Genomic DNA, 24,386 nt, shown 5'->3' on the forward strand with positions numbered 1-24,386 from the left:
GCTAACATTTGGTTTGATAAGTGTCAAAATTTCAAATTCTAGCCAGTAGAACTATGGATTTAAAAACAATCAGCCAAACAAAACCAACAAACAAACAATATACACAAGCCACTGGTGTCACCTTACTCTTACTTTAAGTTACAAGACTCCTCCCAGAGAGAAAACACTCTAAATGTAAAAATACCACTGACCACCAGCAACGAAATGAAGCATCTCTTCACTGTACACAGAGTCTTTGAAATCATTAAAGATGCGTTTTATTTGCTCAGGCAGCGCTGACACCCATTTTCCTCAATCATGAATGAAAAGAAGAGAAAGTATGAGAACTTGCAGCACAAAAAGTCCTAAGGCAAATCTACTGCAAGATCTGTAATTGCATGGGACATCAGTCCAATATTCACAGAGAAGAAATACTGGATTTCACTGGCCAAATTTCCTCCTTCATCCTGCCATTAAGGTCCAAATAATTACAAAGCAATATATTAAGATGCAAGAGGGTATAAAATGCTGACTTGGTCTCAACTGCTGTTTTAGGCAATTTCAAGGCCATCATGCTTGCGTAAATGTAACCCAAAAGAGAAGAGACAGGCACCTTCAAGACATTATATAACCTCACCAAACTGCTTTTGCTACTTATTCCAAAACTTTATAACAGAGACATTAAGTAACAAAACCTGCTCTTCATAACCAACATCATACTATTGTTTTCAACACAGAGACATGTTGATACCTGAGAACAGCATCATCAAGCTCCTGTGGCCTGTTTGTTGCTCCCATCACAAGTATTCTGTCCTCTCCAGAAGACTGCACCTATATAACGAAGGATTTGAGTTTACATCAAGTAGTAATACAACAAAACCGGTTAGAGACTTGCCATGTATTTGGCACACTAATGGGATCTTACTGTATATGCTTCTTTTTTTCTCCCCATGCAGTTAGCTTTAAAACATTCTTTAGATATACGTAATGTCAAACTAGGAAAAAGGAAAACAAAAAGAGGGACAAAGACACAGGACACTATGCCTAAGTTATGTTGCTTGAAAAGAGCCTTGCAAGAGCACAGATGTTGCTAGGGAATTGCACGTTAAAATGCTGGAGAAAACAAAAAGCTCTCCAAAGTTTAGTGATTGAGAGATAATGATGTTTAAAAAGCTAGAGACTTTCTGCTGTTGTGTGTTTTAACACCAAACATTGTTTTGAAGCCTACAGAGAAAGAAACAATCAAAACTTTAGACTAAGGTGCAGCCAGAACCACTAAATCAGATCAGATTCATCTAATGTGGGTCTTGCAGGAAGGTGGTAATAAAAATGAGAAGCTATTCAAAACTAAACACAGTAATTTTCCCCCAATTCACTCAACTGCAAGACTTTATTTTATACTCAAAAATATGGAGACTTCGAGCTTCCAGACTTCAGAGAAAACATTTGGCTATCACAGATATGTTATTATTCACCTAATGTCCAATCCTTCACAGACTTTATTGCTGCCTTACCGAGTCCAAAAAGTTCCACAAAATATCATGATATAGTTACACCTTAATCCCAAGTTTGCTAGCTTAATAATTAGGTTTAATTTTCCCCTTTTCATTTTAAGAAAAACTGCATGCATATGTAATAATTTCTGTGTATCATCGTCATGTTGCATTATTTGTCCAGATTCATCCTACTTTGGAAAAGTTTTTCCCGATCCCACTGTCTATATATATAGTTATCTTCTACTCCAGTACCTCATTACTATTGCTTCATCAATGTAGCACACATTCACCACTGTGCCAGTGGAATACAACTAAGATTGTTCAATACAAAAAAAGGTGCTGCGTGACTTCAGATATTCATTTGTTCCCCTCCCAACTAGGAAACCCAGTTCCTTTTCCTGGGTATTACATACATGCTATTAAATATATTCTTGCTGTATCCTGTCATGTCTAAGTCATGGCACCAAGAAAAAAATATGTATAGTTCAATAAAAAGCATACTAACACAGAAATTAATCCTTCTGATGTATCAGAGCTGTGTATACCTCTGATGTGAACTAGTCTGAAATCCTCACCTGTCAAGTCTCACCTTACCTTGACAGTGCATGCTTTTGTGACACGTATCCCTTAAAAACCAAAGACACTACTTAAAAGCCATTTAATCTTCTTTTACTTTGCCAGAATGAAGAGATGCGCTTCACCAAACCATGCAATTCCAAACAAGGACTCAGCTCTGCATAGCCCTCCAGTGTCCCTCTTGCCCTGTAAGAACATCTGTTCTCACAGCTCCTTTTTCATTGCCATTTGTTACCCCTTCTTCTCTGTCCACAGTCTTTCAACCTGTTACTTGAGCTCATCTCCAGATTACTACCTTTCACCCCAGACTGAATTTTCCAGAATACTATAGTAAGAAGGTGAAAAATTAACAGCAACAGAAAAAAGCTGTTTGCCAACCAAGTTGGGGGGGGGGGGGGGGGCGGGCGGGCAGGGGAGGTGGACAGAGCCAAACCCCTGCAGCCAAATCCTCTTTGTGCTTCATCTGTAGCTTGTACTGGCACCCACTACATTAGCCAATTCAGCTAAATCAAACAATACCCAAGACTAAATACTTACACCATCAAATTCTATTAAAAATTCTGTTTTTAGACGTCTACTAGCATCGTGTTCACCTTCTCGTCTTTCACACAAAAGGCTATCAACTTCATCTGAAAAAATAAAGAAATAGATCTTAATTAAGTATACGACATCAAAGTCTTCACGTTTGCCTAAGTTATTTTGCTAATATAAGGCTCCAGTAAGAGAGATCAGACCGTCACTCCTTAGGGGACAGACAGATCTAAGTTTACACAAGTTTAAAAGCCTGTGTAACATGCTGTCCTTTGAATATGTAACAGCAAGTACAGATGAGAGGAAAAAAAAATCCTGTTCGTAATAAACTGCAACTCAATGCAAGCAAAACCCATTTTTATGTTTGAAGTTTAATACCTAAATGGACTTGCTCTATAAAGGTAATATAGCACCTGCGGTTTTGAGGGCATTTCTTCGCACTACTAACACCAATTAAATACCCTAACAGTAATCTAACATGACCTGTATAGCACTACCAATCAGCTAGCAGGTCACACCCGAGACGCTCTGCACTGCAGAAATTATGCAAAGAAGTTTGCCTAATGAATCCAATTTAGTAAGTCAAAATATTCAAGAAAATACACAGAAATAAACAGCATTTAAAGTCTTACCAATAAAAATTATAGAAGGCTGAAGTTCTCTGGCTACTGCAAATAGTGCACGCACCAGTTTCTCCCCTTCACCCACCTAAAACAACAATAAACTGTTTTTGGAGGGGATTTAGAAAGCATTATTACAAGGGAGCTAAGGGCCTGCTGAAATCTTTCTTATAGCCAACCACACTCAGTCTATTCATACACAGATAATCACTAGTTTAGTATTACATATGACACCATGTTATTTATGTCTTACAAGAAACATACAACTTCACTTATGATCACAACTGAGTTATCAAGATATTTCAGCATGGAAATTACCAGAGTGAAAGGGAGCTGGGACATACTTAATTTACTTTTAAAGAAGAAAAAACCCACGATCACTCATTTATGTGACAGCCAGGGTCATCCTTAACTGCAAAAGCCTTTGGCACTGAGTTATCACAAGCACAAACCAAAGTTTTTTACTTCACAAGTCACTTCTTTAAAATTTTACACTCGCTATAGGCTAACAGTTATCAAGGACTCATCAAGTCTCTCTGGCCTTAAGCCCCAATTACAGCACATGTGTTTGCAGACCAATATAATTTACAGCTGCTACTTACGTATTTTGAAGTTAAGCTCGCTGCACTTATATTAAAGAAGGTAGCATTGGATTCTGCAGCAACTGCTTTGGCCTAGGAGAGGGGGAGAAAAGGGGAAAGAAAAAAAAAAGTACTTTTTAAAACATCACACACACTGCTTCTGTAGCTAGCTAGCACTTGTGTCCTGATTGACAAGTCTTTCAAAAAGACTTCATTCCTTCAAAAAGAACACCTTGTAGATTGCTACAGAAAACTTCTGTACAGGCCACTTACAAATAACAGAAAGCAATCAAACTACAGAAGTTTCCAGACTCCCTTAGACTTCTCTCATCGTATCACCTCCACAGCTAACTACAACTTGCTTATGGAAGAACACAAGTCTGCAGCTCCTTTCAACGTATCCTGATTAGAAATCTGAAACAGTTTTAAGTAATTTAGGGTAATTTAGGGCAGCTGTTGGGTCACATCACAAAAAAGTTAGAATTATGGGGGTTTCTTGATCCTTACCCTATCTATGCAAAAACTGTTTTCAGAGGAAAGCAAGGTACCAGTTCAGCCAGAATACCAAGTACACACTTCTTGAAGAGTTTCTCCATATTCAAGAAGTTATGATACCCTGGTTATACAGCTTAATTTGAGTGATTTGCAGTTATGTTCCATTACGTAAACCACAACAGATGACCCCAAGTGAGCTGCTCAGCGTTCACACTCCTGCATTTCAGAGCTGATGCCGCTTCACTATCAGCAAAGGGAGTGTGCAGCTGCAGCCATGCCATGTGACGCAGGATGATATGACCGGCTCAGCTGCAATGCTCCTGGCTGATGCACAGCCATCTCACCCTAGTTCCCCAGATATAGCACATCAGGCTGAAATGTGCAAGCAGTAGCCAGACAGTTCCACAGCAATTACGCTCTTTGCGCAGCAGTGTGGAAGTGAGACAACCCTCCTTCTTGCTACTGTGCTCCCTCCCCATTCCCAAAAACACACTTCTAGTATGTTTTAGTAGAGAGCAGACCATTTATGATTAATCACTGCTGTACACAAAATGTTACTTTTACCCTCTCTCACAACGGGACTTGCTGGCTTAAGTTTCAAAATATCAAAAAGAATTAAATAGAGAACAGTTTAACAATTCCCTCCCCCTTAAAATCCACAGTTAAGAACAATTTTGCATTTCTGTATTTAACTGACACCGTAACACAAATCCAGGAAGAATATACAGTTTATTACTGCAACACCTGAACTGAAAGCCACGCTTCATGGTTACATTTTAAGCCCACCAACTCATGCATGCAGTAATTTTCTCACCAACATTGTCTTCCCATTTCCTGGTGGGCCAAACAGCAATAAACCACGTGCAGGAGCTCTAAGTCCTGTAAATAACTGAAAAGTACATCATCATAAGTTACCTTCAAAGACTTAAAGAAAATGTTGATTTACCTTTGTAGGGAAACAGTTTAAGACCAAGGAACGCCTCACTAATGAGCAGTGGTAGCAACAGCAGCAGTGCTACAACAGCATAGGTTTTTGGAGAACAACGTTCTATTACTAACTTGACCTAATGCATGTCGCTATTGTTTCCCATACAACAGTTAAATTACGTTATGTTCGTTCTGTGCACATGGACACACTGTGAAAGCAGCATAAAAGGCAGTAAACTTTCCACAAGACAGACCAGCCTAACAAGTTTAGAGCATCAATTCCATTTAAGAAGGGGGGAATGCAGGCATGTAGTAGTACAATTACATGAGAACAACCTTATTGAAAACACCAGCTGTTATTAGAAAAGAGCCATAACTACTCCAAGCCTCACATCTCAGAAGTCCTTCCCACCCAGCTCATTGTATTAATGTTACTGAACAACAAACCTGACATACTAAAGCACTGTAGTAACAGAGACAGTACAGTGTCATTTTCTTCCTGCATAAGAGTACCAGAGCATCCATATTTGATGCCAAAGCTTTGTTTTCCTCAGGCCTAGTATTCCTGTGATGTTATAGCAGGTTTAGGGTTTCTTCCCTGCAATGCTTCAAAACCAGAAACTGCATTAAAGGAAAGAGAAAGACCACACAGCAACTCTAGTCACCCAACAATGGGACAAGAGACCCACAAGCAAATAAACAAACAGCAATTTTGCTTAACAATCAGCACTGCAGTAAATCACTGCATGCAATTCCTGCAAGAGTCCAGCAACTTGCAGCAAGTCCAGCTTTAGAAAATGACCAGTTTAATTTTTTTCCAAAATGGCTCAGAAAATTCCAGCAGTATATAGACCAGATCTGAATCTAGGCAGTTACAGTACTTGAGGCACCACCTATGATAAATAAAATAAAAGACTAAATGACCAGTTTCCACTCAGCCAAGTAACGAGGAAATCTGCCCTCAAATGTTACACAACTCAGAGTACTTGCTTGTTCACTACACTTCTTTGCATCCTGTCCTGCCGTGAATAGACTATTCAGAAAGTCTAACCAACATCCACACAGACAACATGATCACAATGCCAATTTAATATTCTTCAAATCAGATCATGTCATAACTTAATTCACCTAAACAAGTCTCCTTTGTTTCACTCTTCCAGTTCTGGGCTTTATCCTTTATGTGTCTACATAGGGCTGGACACACAGCTACAGCTATCTGGAACAGCCAGCCTCACAAATTTTCAGGCTGTTTTTGGTTTGATTTTTTAGGGGTTTGTAGTTTCCTGGTTTGGTTTTGGCTGTTTGTGGGGTTTTTTAGAGCTCTTGCCTCAGTCACTTTCTTCAACACTGACTAACTAATAACTAATTACTAGAAGACTAGTAATTTAATGGCAGTATTTTGATACACAACTTCTCCATTCTCCTTTTCCTAGATGGCTATCACCACACAGCTATCAATAGCAATCAATAACCAGTAAAGACAGGATTCAAGAATCGCCATTTCATGTGTGAAGCACGATACTTTTCTTTGCTTCTGTCACCGACTGATAACAACACCGGCTTGCTTACCTCAGGTCTAAGAGAAGGAAGGATAACAATTTCTTGCAGAGCTTGTTTAGCCAGTTCCTGCCCTGCAATATCGTCAAATTTGACAGCTGGCCCACTAACAAAGAAATGGAATACTAATTAGTCTAACAATGAGATACTCTTTCAGCTGCAGCTGACTAATTTAATGCATTTGACTATTTCTACAGAATCCTTCTGAGGAAATGTACAACTTCTATTGCTAAGCATTTAAGAAGATAAACATTTTTTATTTGAATTTTCATCTTTCTGCCACAGTAACAGAGAAAAACCACCCAAAATAATCCCCAGAACTCCCACAACAAACTAGAAGTACTAAATTCATTCCAAGTAGACCAAGACCATGCTGACCGGAAAAACTGGGTTTCTGCATTGAAAAGCCTACTTTTCTTCAGACTTACCTATCAACAATTTCATTCAGGATAAGATTAGCAAGATTACTGTCCACATTTCTAAATATCTTCAAGTCTTTCTTTTTTCGAGGAGCAGTGGTAGGAGTAGAAGGCTTATTTGTTTTGCTGTTTTTAGGAGCAGCCTGGAGACAGGGGAGGAAAAAGCCAAACAAAAAAAAAACCACCAACATAATACCTTTAAAACATACTGTTAACAAAATTACTTCAGTACTTCATTTGCTCCAGTAAAACCTAGTATGTTAGCAAATACCAGATATTCTGACGCTGTATTTTGCTATACATCATACTATCATATTCAACCACGGACAGAACATCTTAAGACTCCAGTGGTGTGGGGCTGTTGTTTTGTTGTTGCTTTAAAGCTAATTCATTACATTTAAAAACAGTATTTTCTAGCATACTCTAAAAATAGAGCATCACAAACTTTCAGATCCTCAATACCTATAAGCAAGAATTTCTACTGCTGTCCTATTTCATTAACAGGCCACTAAAAGCCCTCATATTATAGCAGCAACAACATTTAGTCACATTTATGTTCTGCCCATTCTGCTCTTCTTTTTACTTTACTGCAGGAGCAGCAGTGGGGAGATCAGGACGGAAAGGAAAGAGATCAGTCATAAGAAATTCAGCATTCTTCTGTCTTATTAGTACAAGACTAGTAAGTGTCTTTCAGTCACAATCCAACCGTAACTTGCTTTTCGATGTGGTTGTAATACAATCCATGCATGCGTGCTTTGGAATAGAACGCACTTGCCTGGAGAAATATCTATAGTTCTGGAGTAGGAGGGTTCTTCTCTCCATCTTTTACATACTAGGAGTAACGTTTATTTTTCTCCTAGATAAGCTTCCCTCAGTTTCCCATGCAGTGTTCAAAACAACTATTATCCAATACTGTGATTACACTTTAAATCCACTTGCCCATGCAGCCACCCAATACCTAAATTCCACTCTGCAGCCTAGCTCATGAGGCTTAGCCAAAAATGTAGGGGTTTAGAGTTGTGGGTTTTTAAAAAAAAAACACCACAACTTCCTGCTACTACAGTACTGCAATAAAGGCAGTAAATCCAAAGTTTGGTTTGGACTTTACATTGACTTTCCACATGTATACTGGTATATTTATCTTTACCATACCTTGTGAGTCGAAGCTGCAGGATTAGATGCTGGTCTAGACACAGAAGAAGACGATATCCCACTGTAGCTAGGAGTTCTATGGTGACCTGAAAGGCCTGTGGATCCACTTTTTGCAACAGTTTTTGAACGGGGAAGGGAATTACTCGTGTGTGTTAAGGGATCCTTCTTTTTTGGAACAGCTCCACTTTCTATAAAGAAAACCAATGTCATGAGAACATTTTCAGCAGTCATACTTCTACTGTCAATTCAACTTGAGGATAGCATTGGTGACACATAATACAGTATTATAGCAGAATAATACAAGTTTTTAAAGAGGTTTAGTACTTTTAAGGGGATATTAACTGGAGCTTTCTCCTGAAGTTAGGTTTTGAATTTTTAGGAACTCAAAAAAACACCACTAGTTAGCCACTTAGAAAAGCTGGAAATGGCTCAGTCTTGTATGTAACAAGGGAAGAACACCATCTATCCCTGAAGCCAGAAGATTTTCCTTCCCAAGAACTCCTAAAAATAATCATTCTAATGATCCCCAAATTTCAAGCCATTAGATTCAGAGCATTCATTCCTGAAGTGATGTTAGCAGGCTAGTTATTTTGGATGCCAGCTAACACTACCTAGTACCTTCCACACAGAAACTTCACCAAGGCACTTTAATTTGGGAAAATTAAAATAGTTATTACACCTGCAAGCAACTGTCAGGAGCTTTTTCTTACAACTTTGCTTCACTTCAGAAACCTCAAGGTGGGTGAGTAAATTCTGAACAGACAGCTCTGAAGCAATTTTAAGCATAGGAACATAAGCTAAGTCTTAAAATATTACATTATACCACTGAATTCAAACACCACCAGACATTCTGTTCACACTTACTCTTAATTCACCTCCATGATGGAGCAGAAAGGTCTCTAATTAGGTGACACGTAAAACTTAACATATTGGCCACAAGTGATTAAACTACAAAAGGCCATCATTGTACTAAGTGAAACAGCACTTTATTTCTACGTTCTCTGTTATGGGATACACCATAAAATAAGGTTCCTGGGCACAGAAATAGACACATGTAAAGCATCAGAACAGATACTAGGACGTAAGAAGGCACTACAGCAAGCAGGCAGGTTGCTTAGGCTCATTAAGGATTAGAGTACAGCATATCTTTTTTTTTTTTTCCTTTAGTAGTGGGAATAGAGTACTGGAAGTTGTCTAGTGCAGTACTGTCATCTGCAATGGAAACTGTAAATATTGCCTCATTTTATATCCTTTCAAAAGGATTAAGGAACATTTTGATTAGATAGAGAGAAATATGGCATCAGAGGTAGGAAGCTCAAGATGGATTTCACCTACAAGTTCCTTCACTAGGATTTTAAAAATCTGCAACTCAATTTGACTTGTCAGTCTGAAGCAAAGGAAGTTAATGACTCCATGAAGAATTTTTAATTCAGTTCAGTGAAAAATACTGTAAATAGAAAGCATCATAATTTTAAATGTTGTGCTAAAAAGTTCAAATAAGAATACTTCAGTGAAACAGTATCATGTAAGGATCAATTAATTACTACCATGTTCTCAGCCTCTTTAAACATAAAGGTCTTGCATACTACCAGTAGTCAATCTTTACACAGCCTGCAGTTACCCATGTATTGAACTACTTGGCTAACAAGCCTCTAAAGCCTTTCTTCAGTCACAGATCTACCCCTTTTATGAGTTACAGAAACTCTGCAGGGGTCATCATAAACAATGCAGATGCATCAATATGGAAAAAACAGGGGACTTGAACACTGTTAACTACATTTACCTGTAAGCCATGACTTGTAAAAAAACCAAAACAAACCCAAACCCGCTACTGATTAAATCACACGCAGATTCAGAGCTGGTTAAACTTACTTGGTCATTCCTGTATAGGAATTTCCAGGTCAAAACCTCTTCAAAATTAGGCATACTTAGCAACTTTCAAGTTCAAAAAGCTGTATATGAACCTATTAAAAAACCTAGCTACTCAGCACTTTGACTGGTCCAATTCAATCAAAAGGGGACACTCTGTTTTGTTTGGGTTTTTTTCCCCTCCAGCCCTATTTGCACAGCTGGCCTCAAGTCAACATGGGAAGGCTTCATGTAAGTTGCTAAAGTAAAAGCTGAAGTAGTTTTTCGCCATCTCCTTCACCCTAACACATTGCTCAGTTACCACACTTTTCCAGAACTGCCCCCATCCCTTCAGAACAATATAGACACATTGCAATTTTGAATATCATAAAACTGCACAGGTAAGGAGTATTTCAGGAAGCTGGAAACACAAGGTGAGGAAGGGAGAAGAGAAAGGTTTAAATATAAATAACAATTTCCTCTAGCTGTACCTCCAGGAATCAAGACCACTAAGTTTACTTATGTTCTGTGGTCAGTCCCGATGGGTAGCACAGAAAAAAGAGTAGATAAACTACTCTTGTACACAGTTGTTCAGTGTCAACTCCAGAGGGAAAACTTCCATTTTATGTACAAATTTTCATCGAAACAGCAAATAAAAATGTGATCAAACTTTTCAGAATTACAGTTTATCTAAAGTTTACCTATTTCTAAAGTGTGAAGTGTTTAAGTGCACATGTATGTCACTTCTCAGACTGATAGCCCCTACTATTCATTACGCAAGATGCATATTTTGCTGTAACTAATGCAAAACTCCCAAAACACATTTCTTAACCATTTGTATTTGTCAGCTGGTGAAAGACTGAAAACATGTTGCAAGTGGCCTTAAAAGCTCTATAATATCTCCAGCAGCCTGTCGCCAAATGTTTCACTGTTCTGCACAAAACAGTAAGGAAGTGCCTAAAACGAGTTCTAATCACAAAAGAGACCATATATTTTTTCAAGTGTATATGAAACACTGAACAATTCAATTGTCTACTTCCTATATACTTACAGGATAGTAATAGTGGCTTGATCTTTTTGATTTTACTCTCTAATTCTTGACTGGACAGAATAGTCCATAAAGAATAATTTACTTTAAAGCTCCAAGCTAATGTCACTGGTTCATACAGACATAACAGCTATCCAGTCCTGAAAGCATCCCTGCAATTTTAATCTGCCATCCAAATATATACACAACACAAACAAATTACAAACAAGCAAGTAGCAAAACTTTGTCTGAGGTTTTCTACTGGCTAAATTGTGATAAGGTGCAGACATAGGTGCCCAATTTCAGGCTCCTTAACAGAGACAAATGTTAAAATGCATTTATTATATTTAACTGTTTTTAAAGATAAAATGAAGTGAGGATAGGTTTGAGCAACTTTAAGAGAAGCCTGACTATACCAAACACCTGGAGAAACAGAAAAAATCTGGGAAACATGCAGCTGTAGCTGATATAGTTAATACAGGTAACAACATGCTTTTTATGTCTAAAAAGCAAATAAATTATATTTTCTTTTGTGCATCTAAATCAGATAAAGACATCTTAGTAAACAAGTTCCTACCATTTCATCACTTCTTAAGCATAAAAAAATGTTTTCATGAAGATTAGTAGCAGTATTTCCAGTATTCCAGTGTCAGGGATACAGTTGCTCTCCTTTCTGAGCTGACAGACCCACGTCAGTCCAAGTTCTACTGTTGCCAAATTACGGTGTTAAGAGTACTGCTACTTGTTCTACTTGGGAAGCTTTTTAAAACACTTCAATATTAAGAGTAGATCTTTTGCAACTTGAAAAACATTGCCAATATACGCCTACTATTAAAGACATGCCAGCAAACCCTTCCACATGAAAACTGAGATAAAATGCTCGCTACTTGCACAGTGCTAGTGTTGTGGTAGGAAAGAGAAATATTTTTGCTGATTGTGTATCATGCTGGTATTTACACGTTAAATGTAAAATGGTACACTAGAATTACTCAAATACTATCAGTACTGCACGCCCAGTAAACAAGTTCATACAACTCACAAACACTGCCTTTGGCAAGACTGGCATAACCTCCTTCCTAAGGTAGTTTAAAAACAAAAAACAACCACCCAGGATGCAAAAGAGAACATGCATGTCTGAAGAAAAAAAACCCAACCAACCCCCACCCCAAAAAATCCAGCTAAATTGTTTTACATCTAATTTAAGACTGCTATGAGGACAAGAGTGATGGCTATTAAACAATAAATATGTATTTCAAAATAAATTTGGGGGTCAAGGCTACTTGTTGTTATTCTTGCAGCCTTCTGCCACTGAAGGGCAGGTGATACTGCTGGAATGAGTTCTTATAAAAACCTCATTATAAGTCCATCAGATAAATTTTCAAGAAAAACATCATTAGTTATTCAGGTAAGTTAACAAACTATGAATGAGAAAGACAAGGACAGGTAGTCATTTGTACAAGAATCAAGTAAATGGGTCTGAAAGGCGGACACAAACAGTATCTTGAGAGAAGGAACACACACTTTGGAAATATAAAACATGCAGTATAGCTGTGAGAATAGAGTATCAGACAGAATTAAGAAGCAACAACATCTGTAAAGACTTTGGTCTTTAATGAAAGTAAAGCAGTTTTTGACCAAAGAACAGGCAAAAGAGCCCCTTCTTGATGTTAAAATGATGAATGACCATGTTTCACACTTCACAAAATCCTAGACTTTTAAAAAGCCCAGCCCGATTAAGCAACAGTGCAGGTAATACTTTACACAGATTAAAAAAACAACAAAAAACAGGCAGCTTATGCCAGAGCCCTGTGGCTCAGTTCCTCTACTTTCTCAGTAACAGCAGTCCCCTCATTCCCAGTAGCCTGCAAGCTCATTTTCTACAGCTTTATAAGAATTTGTCATCCACTTTGTGTTTTCAAATGATTGCAGCTGTCCACGTGAAAATGCTACCTTTATTACAACATGTATAAAGGAAGAACAGCAAGATCATCAGCAGATTGCAGCAAAACTGACACAGTACTTTTAAGAAAAAAAGTGTAGCACCAACACACTCTTACAAACGAGGCTCCCTCCCCCCACACGCCGAAAAAAAGAGAGAGAGCAAGCATGGGAGCATAGGCACCAGCCAATTTAGACACTCAGACACGTGTTAATAGGCTGACTTCCCTGGTACTATCAGGGACCTCACAGCTGCAAGAAGTTCAGTACTTTGGGTAAGCCTCTGACTTTCAAAAGTAAACTTTAGATTCATAACTTGTGGCAATGTAAATACAAATGGGAATGGAACAAGCCTCTTGAAATTTTGTTCAAAGTAACCAGTAGAAGCCCGGTACCTAACTCTTTATGACCTGCTCTTTATCTTTAGTTCTTCTGTCTCTCCTCAGATCCCACTGAGCCTGGTAAATGAAAGTTTCTCCGTTAGCCTATAGTCTTTTTCAGAAAGTGGGAAGACTCTCAGAAAAAAGCATCCCCAGAAGACCACAATCCTTTACAGTTGTTTCACTGACCTTTACTGCACAGTTTTGCAGGAGTGGTTCAGTGGTTATCTAAAAAACCACCAGGAGTATGACTCCAATTACATAAACTAACTAGTGGTAGACTTGGGAAAAGTGGTGTTAATGACCACCTCCTGCTACAGGAGCTTCTTGTAAGTAAGAACACCTGCCACAGGACTGGCACAATGTTTCCTCATCTCCAGTGGATGCCAATGGATATTCTATGCTTTGTTACTAACAAATGTAATTAAACTATCAGTTTTAAGAGTGGAAGTTCAGTCTAGCCTTCTCCTGCAGCATCCAGTTCTGAGATACGTTGAGAAAAAGGTACAAAGCTGTTCATATTGAAAATCAGACGGAGCATGTTATCAACTTTCATGTGTACATGTATGTATTTGCTCATTCAATCTCTAGCCAACCAGGTAAAAATACAGGAGTCAAACTGGATCATTTAAGGTAAAGAGTTCTCAAGGTCAATCTACATAGGAATGTATACTGAAGAGCCATTTTAGCTACATCTTTTTGACAAAATAAGAATACCACACATATATTAATGTAAAGGCGCCTAACATGATGACACAGTTCCATCACTTTTAACTTCCCATACACTAGAAAGAAAAAAACCAAACAGCAAGATGACTTCAGAAACAGAAATGGAGCTTAAAGAAAACAAGCAAGGAAAGTATGTGGTTTGCACCGTTTCAAGTTTAGTTGGGAAACTGAACACCACTCTTGACTCAGCAGACAAGCTTTATGAATTCCATTGCTTGTTAGCTCTCTATTTTATTTAACCTCATTATAGTTTACCGTATGAATTACAGTTAGATCACAGTTGTGACAATAGCTTACTGCTGGCTTAAAACATTCCCCAAAGACAACGCACAAACCTCACAGTAACTTTATTTCTTGTGTATGGACAAACAAGTTTACTTCTGCTATTTTAGTATCCCTGGTGCAGTCTTCTGGGAAAGGATAAAAATAACTTTCTTTGACAAAAAGCAAGAGCTGTTGTTCCCCCTCCCCACCCTGCCCCACCTTGTTTTAATTGTGTATCACTGCCTCAGAGTAAAAAACCCTGAAATTTAAAGCAGCTTAATGCAAATGCACATTCACTCTCACAACCATCATAAAGGAAGAACTACTTATGTAGGCACAATATACAACCTACGCAGCCCACATTGACTTTAGCCCTTTCTAAAACAGGTTTAATTTAAATCCTTTAAGAATATAACATAATACATTTTATAAAATGTTGTCTTAGTAAATAGTTTTGGATTCTAGGACAGTCATTGTAAGAGAGAACTGAATGCTACAAAACAAAACAGTGTTGTCAAAGCCATAGAAAGGATGGAATATATTTTATATAAAGCCTTTAAAAACAGAAACATAAAAACATCTTTTTTAAAAATTCGTGGGGCCAGAACGTAGCATTGCATATTTTTCCCTGTTATACACCAGAAACTGAGAGACATCCCCTCAATAGGCGCTGGTAAAACCAAACCCACCTGACTGGAGATGTCCATTGCGGCATGCCAGGTTAGTACTGTCATTATAGACCTCCATTTGCGGCTTGGAAATTTGCAAAACTGCCTGCAGCTTCTCTACATAGTAGACAGAGGGGGAGGGAGGAAAAAGGACAAAATAAACAAACAAAACCCAAAAATGAACCAAGAAAATTTATGTATGTTGAACACACAAATGTCAAGTTTGGCTTTGTTATACTTGATACAGGGTTAAAGATAAAAGGAGTATTTCTAAACTATCCTACATGTTTAGCAAATTTCTAAGAAAATTCTGTCATTATAAGCATGACTGAAAACAGCTTTAAAACTAGCCATTTATGGCTGAGTTAATCACAACAATCCTTCCAGTCTGGTGATTGTAGTTACTTCCCAAAAGCAATGGTAAGGATTAATTCAACTTCATTAACTAAATATTCATGTTGATAACCCATTTCTGAAAGTCCTCCCCAAGGCATTACTGTTGACCAACTGGCAAGGAGTCATTTCTTTCCTGCACATTAGATGTTTCACTTAAGTAGGAACAGCCAGTCAACATTTTAGAGAAACCTCAACTGCTCAAGCAAAACACCATATACAGATTATGATGATGCCTTTCAAAATCTCTACTTAAAAATATAAGTGCCTTGAAATTAATAAAATTGTCATGCAAGCTGTATTCTTTAAGAGGATTAACTTCAGAAACATCTGAATATAAGATTTATAAAGTTAAAGATTAAGGAAAAAGAAATTAACTTTAAGTAGTCCTGATAAATTAGCCAAAACATAAGGCAGAGATGTGCAAGGCTGCAAATGGCACAAAACAAGAATTAAGTCTCAGGACTATTTGTTCTCTGCAGCTCACCTACTACTCCTGCTTTTCCCACTGCAATTAAAAACCTCTACGTCTTTTGGGACGCTTTACAGCCTCTCCCATCTTTATTTCACACACCCACACACCTTTTTTTGTAAAAAGGAAAACATGTTCTGTAAGGATGAAAGGCATACACTGTCACACCCGCCCTGCTCCTCTCCCTCTGCTCTCACCCCAAGAGATAACAATACCAAGAAGCTGCAGGAAAAGAGATTGCCAAGTAGAGGAGCGATGTCCTCTGGCAGCATGAAAACACACATGCAAAAAAAGCTGAACTCTACTGAAAATGTGCACACCCAAGAGCATAAATATTTGCCTTGACTGGAGGAAGAATTGCCATTCAGAGCGTGCAGACTGTACAACCAATACGCATACACACTACCTTGCTTCTGGTTCTTTGACTGTTACAGACCTTTTCTAGTCTTTCTGCTTCACTCCTTCTGCCTGCTCCTGATCACTCACCATTTAGCTTCCCTGAAAGGTATCTTTAGACCCAGTAGCTTAAGCGATGGTTCAATAACTTTCCAACTGAACAAGACCTGGTTTAGAGTGAAAACCTAGTAGCTACAGGCAAATATGAAAAGCTCAAGTTCAAGATTAGGATGCGCACCTAGGGTTTACTTTGTTTTAAACTGAAAGCACTGAAGAGCCAGGTACGGTAAAACAAATGTTAGTGACACAACAGCCTACAACCACCCACAAGCTTTGTAACTTGCAAGAAGTTACCCTAAGAAACCTCCCTCTGAAGAAGTCTAAGAAAAGTCCTTTCAGTACGACTGATCACACACAGAGCGTACTCTTTCAGTGGGCGCAGCACTACTGAAGGAGACAGCGGAATCGTCTAGTCCTTGCCCAGCGCATGCAGTCTGAATGGAAAGTACATAGAGAAGCTTAGGAAACAAAACAAGTATTAATAGACTTGACAAGATATTAAATACTCAAGTTTTGGAGAACATTTCTGAACTTGACAAAAAACCCCAACCCTTCTAGTGAGTAACCATAACTAAATCAATTGACTTGGGCAGCAATTCAGGAGATGTTACTTGCTTCAACACTGGAGTTTGAGACTGGGGTTTTACCACAGTTATCAATGGCTTAGCTAGTTCCACATATTCAGGAACTCCAAAACTGCAACTAAAAAGATGCAATCCAGCTGTTGGCCTGTTTCAATTCACACACCATCTTCCCATCACATTAACATGTAATTTTAATATTGCACATAAAATTACATAAAGCAAATATACCACTTGAGAGACAGTGTAGCTGTAGAACCCACTGGAATAATGAAAATAAATTGAGCTATTAAATATTGTTCCAGGGAATTAACAGGACACTATCACCTTTATTTTAATGCTTTCTCTCTATTTCTCCAGGGACACTGGGAAAAAAAATTTCAAAGTGTTTACAGAATCCCATTCATTATTTGTCCTTGATGATACTTAGTTGACATAAACCTACCAAATAAACGCCATTGCAGCCATTTTCTTATTTAGGCAACTCTAGACCTTGAGTTCAATGTGACTGATTTCTAATTAAAAAAAAAAAGTTACCCCATAACATGAGCCTGAAGCAAAACCACCACCACACCTCCAAGAAAGTGGAAGAATCTCAAAAGATGTCCACTGAAGTCTGTATCTATACTCAGGCAGAATTATTGCTGAAGAGGATACTGATGAAAGGTATTTGAAACATGTGCCATGTGCATCCTTCAACCAAAGCAACGAGGGCACTTGTGCTGATCTTAGGAATCTGTCCCCCTACAGAAAGGTTCTCTGAAATGGGGGAACACAGATTGGTACAACATGTGTATAGTGTTAGAATTGAATAGTGTTGCACTTCACTGTAAACAGCAAACTGCTGAGGTATTGTAGAAAACAAATATCCTCCTGTGATTCCAAATACATCAAATATAATGATTCTGACATGGGTGATCCAGGAGAGATCAGGTCTGTGAAGACCATCAGAGCAAGATTTATCCACTCATCTTAAATAACTGCACAGCTAACACACCCTAGACCACAAAAAACAGGGGCCACCACCAATTCAAATGGCAGAACTTGGAAGCATAACTCAGTATTGTCACTGGACTGACAAGTGACAGAATCACCTTGAGGTGCTCTGAAACATACCTGGAGTAACTTCAGCTTTCAGGCTGTGTCACAGTATGTCTTTAAACAGAGTAGGGCACAGTAATTTAGACTCAGGATGAAAACAGGGCTCAAAATATTAAAGCCATCATCCACAGTAAGCACCTACATCCTCTTGATCGAACAATAAAAGGCACCAGTGGTGTGATGACACATGGTAATAATACACGCATGCAATCAGACACCACACCCCCATCAGTGGCATCACGCGACTGAATTTACATTGATGATCCAACACACTCCAAAAAAAAAAATAAAAGCACTGAGCACTATTAAGGGACAGTTATAATCCATATGACTTAATTTTCACTTTCCATGTATTACCAATGTAACTTGCTTGAGAGAATGGCATTTCAGTTAGGCAGTTTGCAATCATGTCTCTTACTAGGAAGCAGGATGAAATATTTTATATTATTGTCTACTTTAAGTCTGTCTTATTCTGCCAGCTGATGCAATAAAGGACTTGCCTATTCTCCCTCAAAAAATGGAGAAATTCCACAGGGCTACAGGAAAACACTTACTCTTTGATCTTAAGAGTTGGATTCATAGGAAAAAAATCACTTTATTGAACCTTAAAAGCTTCAAGAGTTCAACTACAAAAGCATCCCTACGCCACTTAAAAAACTTACAAGTATCTGTTACTCTAGGTAACAAGGTAAAAGCTACCTTTAGAATTGCACATGCAATTCAACTCTAGATTACCTTAAATTTCCACAAAATCCATGTAAAAGGAAACAAAGTATTTAACACAGATGCTGCCAATATCTGAAAGTTAGTTAGACGGTATAACAAATATTACTCAAATAGATCCATAATGATCAGGCTTGCAGGGATTTAAATCCATTGGAGTCACCTCTCCAAACAACATCTTTTTCCTTCCTAAAGGGCAGATGACTTCACTTGCTCCTTTCTACCCATATTTTGCTTTCAGTCCATTGTTTGAGGCAGATCCTTAGCACAAACTGAACAAGAACCTATGTAAAACAACATACTAAACTTCTGATAATTTCAAAGTAAAAATAAAACCATATTTGACATCAACTTACACAAACGCTATTCTGTTTACCTTTCAGTGTGCACTCTGAACGAAGCATGCAAATAGCATGTGACTGCACATTCTGCTAGTAGAGATGAACGTACCAGCTTGACTTCAAGTCAGGTTTCCTGTGATGTCTACCCTTTTTATCTTTACAATCAGAGCACAGAAAGCAAGCAACTTATCAATGTTGCAAGGGTTGCTATACTAACACAAGCAAGTACGAAGCACTACCCACAAAACACAGGCATTGCTATTTCAAGGTTCAAAAACCAGCAATTTTTTTAAAGAAACCCTAGTTACTTGCAGTTAGGATGTCAGCAACAAGCCATACCTTACCAAAGACTGTCAGCAGGTATTCACTTTCACACTTTTGTTCCTCAGTTTACATAACCTCTACAAGCCAGCCTTTAACCCTAATGAGTAGAAGATACCTTTTCTGCTACACTAAGGTTCCACCAACACTCATAATAAAGTACAGAAGCAGAAAGCCTCTTGCACCCCACGTTCCCTTCACTTTTTTTCTTTTTCCTCCTCCCAAAAGAACAAAGGACACTCAAAGGGACGGGGATGGGGTGGGGTGGGGGGGAAAGGGTTCACTTTCTTGTGGTTGTCACAACTTCTCCATCAATCACCAGTTAGGACCACAGAATCATGAAGCATAGGAGAAGAAAAGAACATGAGTTTTCCTGTCTGCTCTATACACTTCTAGGAGAGGCAGTTAGTAGAATCAAAACAAGACCATGCAAGATGCAGAAATTCAAGTTAAACTCAAGTACCTTTGTTAGTTCTCCCTTAAAAAGCAATTTAAACAAAACAAAATCTTTAATTTTATTGCCTGAACTGAAAGAGTTTCCAAAATTCTCAGTTTAGAGGATGCCCTACACAAAGCTGTGGGTTTGCTGCTTGATGGGTGCAATCTCCGTTTATCACGCACAGCAAGATGCCACTTCCAATCCTGCCTGTTCTATTCTGTCCGTTAAGAGCTTATCTATGACACTTAGTTTTGATAAAGCTAAAACTATAAAACACTATGCTTCTGAGAAGAAGTCATCTTACCTGCTAGTCTTAAAATAGAACATTACTAGATAAAAACTACAAGAACGAGGATTTGACCTTACGGTCTACATAATGCTAAAAAATTATTATTACAGCACATACCACTAATCAAGAAAATTGTTATATAAGTGACAGCAGAATTAACAGAACATGAAGCAGTTACAGTTACAGAAGGCACACTTAGCACTCATGATCAGCAACAGTAAGTTTTACTGCTGTTCTAGCACAGAAATTCTAAACTAATTCCAACAAAAGTTAGTCAGGACTTCCTCTGTTTATGAGTCAAGCGTGCTATAACATAGAAGATTCTCAGTCACTTTTAATCCTACTTCTAAGGTATAGGGAAGTGAGATTCCAATTTCAAAATCCATCAGCAGCATTGAAAACTGTTACTGCTTACTCTCAGCTAAAACCCAAACTTAAGAGACGCTGCACAGATAACAACTCCTTCACTTTAATAAAGTAGTATTTTAGAAGAATGCGTTACATAACGTTGTGCAAATAATGACAAACTTTCCAAAGTCATGAATTGTAACTGGTACCTAAAAGCTGCAAGCGATCCTTGGCCATTGCCAAATTTGTCCTCATTTTAGATTGCAGACGTCGAGCCCGTTCACACTGATCACCTTACAAAGAAAAATCGATGTTAAAACACAATTTGGCAAATTTTTAAGTGCTAAAATACCGACACCCAGCCTTCCCTCCTCTTCCTCCCACCCCTTATCTACCCCTTGCACTAAGGAACTTCATTGCAAAACTAATGAAAAATCCTAAAAGCCTTCCATTTAAGCAAGAATGTAGTTAGTTGACACGATCTGCTTTACAATATTGCTCACAGAGTGGCGGCAACCCAAGCATTGCTTTGCATATTCTCTAACACTTCATGCTGACCTAAGAGATGTTCTTTGTCACTGCATTTTTTTTAAACAGAAGTCAAATAAAGAAAGATTTTTAAAAAGCTTGAAAAGTGACTGAGAGGCAAGTACAATTTGAAGTAATTCACTTTGGCAAAATTAACATCTTTAAATTCAGTTGACTGTGTCCCTTTACATTTCAAAACACACAGAATTATAGACATTAATATCACAATTTCCTAAAAAAAAAATAAAAATAAAATATGTCTGTTCAAGTCAAGCTTTTTTTTTTTTAACTGCAATTTAGACAGGTTGTATCAAATGCCACTGGCACTGCTGCATAAGTAACACATCACCACATACTGTTCACAAACATTTCTAAACATAGTTGAGGAACAAAACTGCAGTCTGCAAAAGCAGTTACAAGTTTGGGGGTTTTGGGAAGTTTATTTTATTTTATATTAAAAATATATTTATATAATATATACAAAATAATTGTTTTATTATTTTGAGGGCAGAAATTCTTAACAAGTCCTTCGTTACACCTATTTCTCTATGGTACATACCTGCTTCTACACTACAGCTTAAAAACATTTCCATATACACAGATGGCTTTCTTCCTTTGTTAAAAACATTCAGCTATTTTGGCATAAGCTATTCAGAAACACAATGCTAGACCATTCCAAATTGGGGTGTTTCTTTTTTAGTTACACTGAAGGGAATATAAAACTCTGCATAAGTGAGAACACAAACTGCCAACTTTGGCAAATCAAATCAGAACTCAATATTTTGGCATTCCCGTTCAATAAGAAATCAAGTGTTTTTGCTTGAGAATTTACATGAACTGCTTATGATTTTGGATTGTCTGAAAATATTTGAAGCAAGATTTGCATGTGTTACAGACCAAAACATTATGGTAGAACAGAGAAATGGACGGTGTTCACCTACAGCTAAAACAGGAATCAGAAACACTTATGAATTAATTCATACAGCAGACCGCTCCTAGCACCTACCATACTTAAAAATATTGATTCCTCACTTTGAAGAAGCCATAAACGAAAATCTTTTCCACAAAACTCAAAACTGGCTTACCTTGACCAATTACTAAGACATCTATTCCTTTTTCCAGTTCTTCAATTCCTTTCTTATACCATTCAACAGCTTGTTCCTTTTGTCCTGCTTAAAAAGGAAGTGAACCCATTATTTTCTGTTATGAATTAAAGCTTAGGAATGGTTCCATATAATGCTAGGTAAAACAAGTAAGAGGAAGGAAGAGATATCTGAACCAAATCCTACAATTTAAAGAAACACTTAAAGGGACACTGTCAACTTTCCATCTACTTAGTTTCAAATAAGCTTTTCTATTAAAAATAGGTACTACACCAGCCTCAAATCACTTTTGCCTGTATTAGGAATATTTCTCCATCTGCCTTAGAGAGAGTGGTCCCCTAAAAAAAAAAACCACAAAAAAAACCCAAAAAAAACCAAAACCAAAAAACAACCCCACCCCACCCCCCAAAAAAAACCAAACACCAAAATATAGGTTAAAAAGCTAGCCTACATATATTCATTCACAACAGAAAAGGTGAAATTATCAGAAATTAACAGGTTTTATTTCTGGAACATCAAATTGAGAGGTGTCTCTCATATCTTCATATGACAGCCAAAGCTAAAGTAACACCAAAGAAACTCAAGAAGCAATGCAATGAGTCTAAGATACTACATGAGTGAGACGAGACACTTTTCGTCTGGTTACCTTTTGCACAGAGCAGCTCATTTGTCATGGGGGCATTTCTTTGCTCATCTTATCATAAAACTTTCGTATTGCAGGTGTGTCTCAACTTTCACGTGATGTACAATATATGCAGAATTAGAGTACACCTCTGTACCAACAATGTCCTAAATAGATATTACAGCAAATAAAACTGTGAATATGCCTATGCCTAACCTATATTATCTGACACTGTGACAGCAAATAACCCATCAAAGAGATAGGAGTATCTACTTCATATTGCTCCCCTTCCATAAATACTTTGCATTAAAAAAATACTTGCCTGCATATGGAAACATACTTTTGCAAGGTAGTGCTCTAGGTATGCCTTTCCACACAGGAATACAGCACATCAGGTATTACAATTTAAACGTGATTAGCATTAACACACTGCTAGTGCTAGAAAACACACCTCCAAATGAAACCTTTAGATACCATTATGCTACTTACAGAAGAGGTAACGTTTCACAAAACTATTCCTAAGTGCCAGTTAGCAGCGACTGTGTCACTTCAGCACTCCAATCTTTCGGTAACTTCAGTCCCAAACCTATTTTTTAACAAATTTTAGTGCCAGTAAAAATATTTCACTACATTTCTAGAATCCTCTTAAGGGCTTTCTCTTGCTCTGCTCCAGATGCAAAATCTTTTAATAACATTTAGCATGTTACCCTGTGCAGGTAATTCCATGCTTTGCTCTTTTTTGTGACAACATAACGCAGGAGTAGTGCCTTGCTGCAGTCATGTACATCACACACCTTGGGAATCATTTTACTACTACCCTTTCTCTGCCAGCCTCTGCCTGGCTGTTAAGGACAAAGCCAGATAAATTACAATGCTGAAGCTGAGTGACTTTGATTCTCTCTGTAGCCTTTTTTTCTTTAAGCTTCTCCCCATCACCTATAGAAACAGGTTCAACTGCAGTGTAAATCTAATGTTAATTATGGCTATTAGAAACCAAAACAGATTATTCCAGCTACCTCTGGTATTCTGAAAAGCAGTCAGAAACATGCCAAGGTCACCACTAAAATCTCACCTCCAACTTCTAACTCGAGAAGTTTTAAAAGCAATATACCACACCGAGCTGTTTGCAAAGGTAGCGCTCTGAATCCACACAAAATGGTTTACTAGTTCTCAGTGACTAAGGCATTAAAAATACAACAAATGTCACATTCCTTGCACGTGGCTGGAATGGGAATAATTTTCTTCTTAACAGCCACTATGGTGCAGTGTCTTGGATCTGCGACTAAACCAGTGTTGATAACACACCAATGTTTTGGCTGTTGCTGAATAGCACAATCTCAGTGTTTTTCTTTTTCCCCACTCTAGATCCCCAGTGAGTGGGATGGGGGTGCACACGAAGTTGAGAGGGCACTGGCAGGATGCCCAACCCAGACTGGCCAAAGGGGTATTCTGTATCTTCTAACATAATGCTCAGCAATAAAA

General features: G+C 38.0%; 1 protein-coding gene across 7 annotated transcripts in view; it reads right to left on the bottom strand.

Moving 5' to 3' along the window:
• SPAST (spastin) overlaps nt 1-24,386 on the bottom strand; it is a 39,566-nt gene that overhangs the window by 12,619 nt on the left and 2,561 nt on the right. For 2 of the 7 annotated variants that reach the window (XM_056357510.1, XM_056357516.1), the window contains exons 2-12: nt 22,265-22,351; nt 20,861-20,944; nt 15,209-15,304; nt 8,334-8,521; nt 7,191-7,324; nt 6,775-6,868; nt 5,093-5,167; nt 3,805-3,876; nt 3,215-3,290; nt 2,589-2,680; nt 731-810 (exon numbers count right to left, since the gene is read on the bottom strand). In XM_056357510.1, coding sequence (XP_056213485.1) covers nt 731-810; nt 2,589-2,680; nt 3,215-3,290; nt 3,805-3,876; nt 5,093-5,167; nt 6,775-6,868; nt 7,191-7,324; nt 8,334-8,521; nt 15,209-15,304; nt 20,861-20,944; nt 22,265-22,351 — 1,078 coding nt within the window. The remainder of the gene's footprint in view (nt 1-730; nt 811-2,588; nt 2,681-3,214; nt 3,291-3,804; nt 3,877-5,092; nt 5,168-6,774; nt 6,869-7,190; nt 7,325-8,333; nt 8,522-15,208; nt 15,305-20,860; nt 20,945-22,264; nt 22,352-24,386) is intronic. The other 5 variants (XM_056357511.1, XM_056357514.1, XM_056357513.1 and 2 more) reach the window with 5 other exon arrangements.

This window comes from Falco biarmicus, chromosome 12 (genome assembly GCF_023638135.1).
Source record: "Falco biarmicus isolate bFalBia1 chromosome 12, bFalBia1.pri, whole genome shotgun sequence".
Lineage (NCBI taxonomy): Eukaryota > Metazoa > Chordata > Aves > Falconiformes > Falconidae > Falco > Falco biarmicus.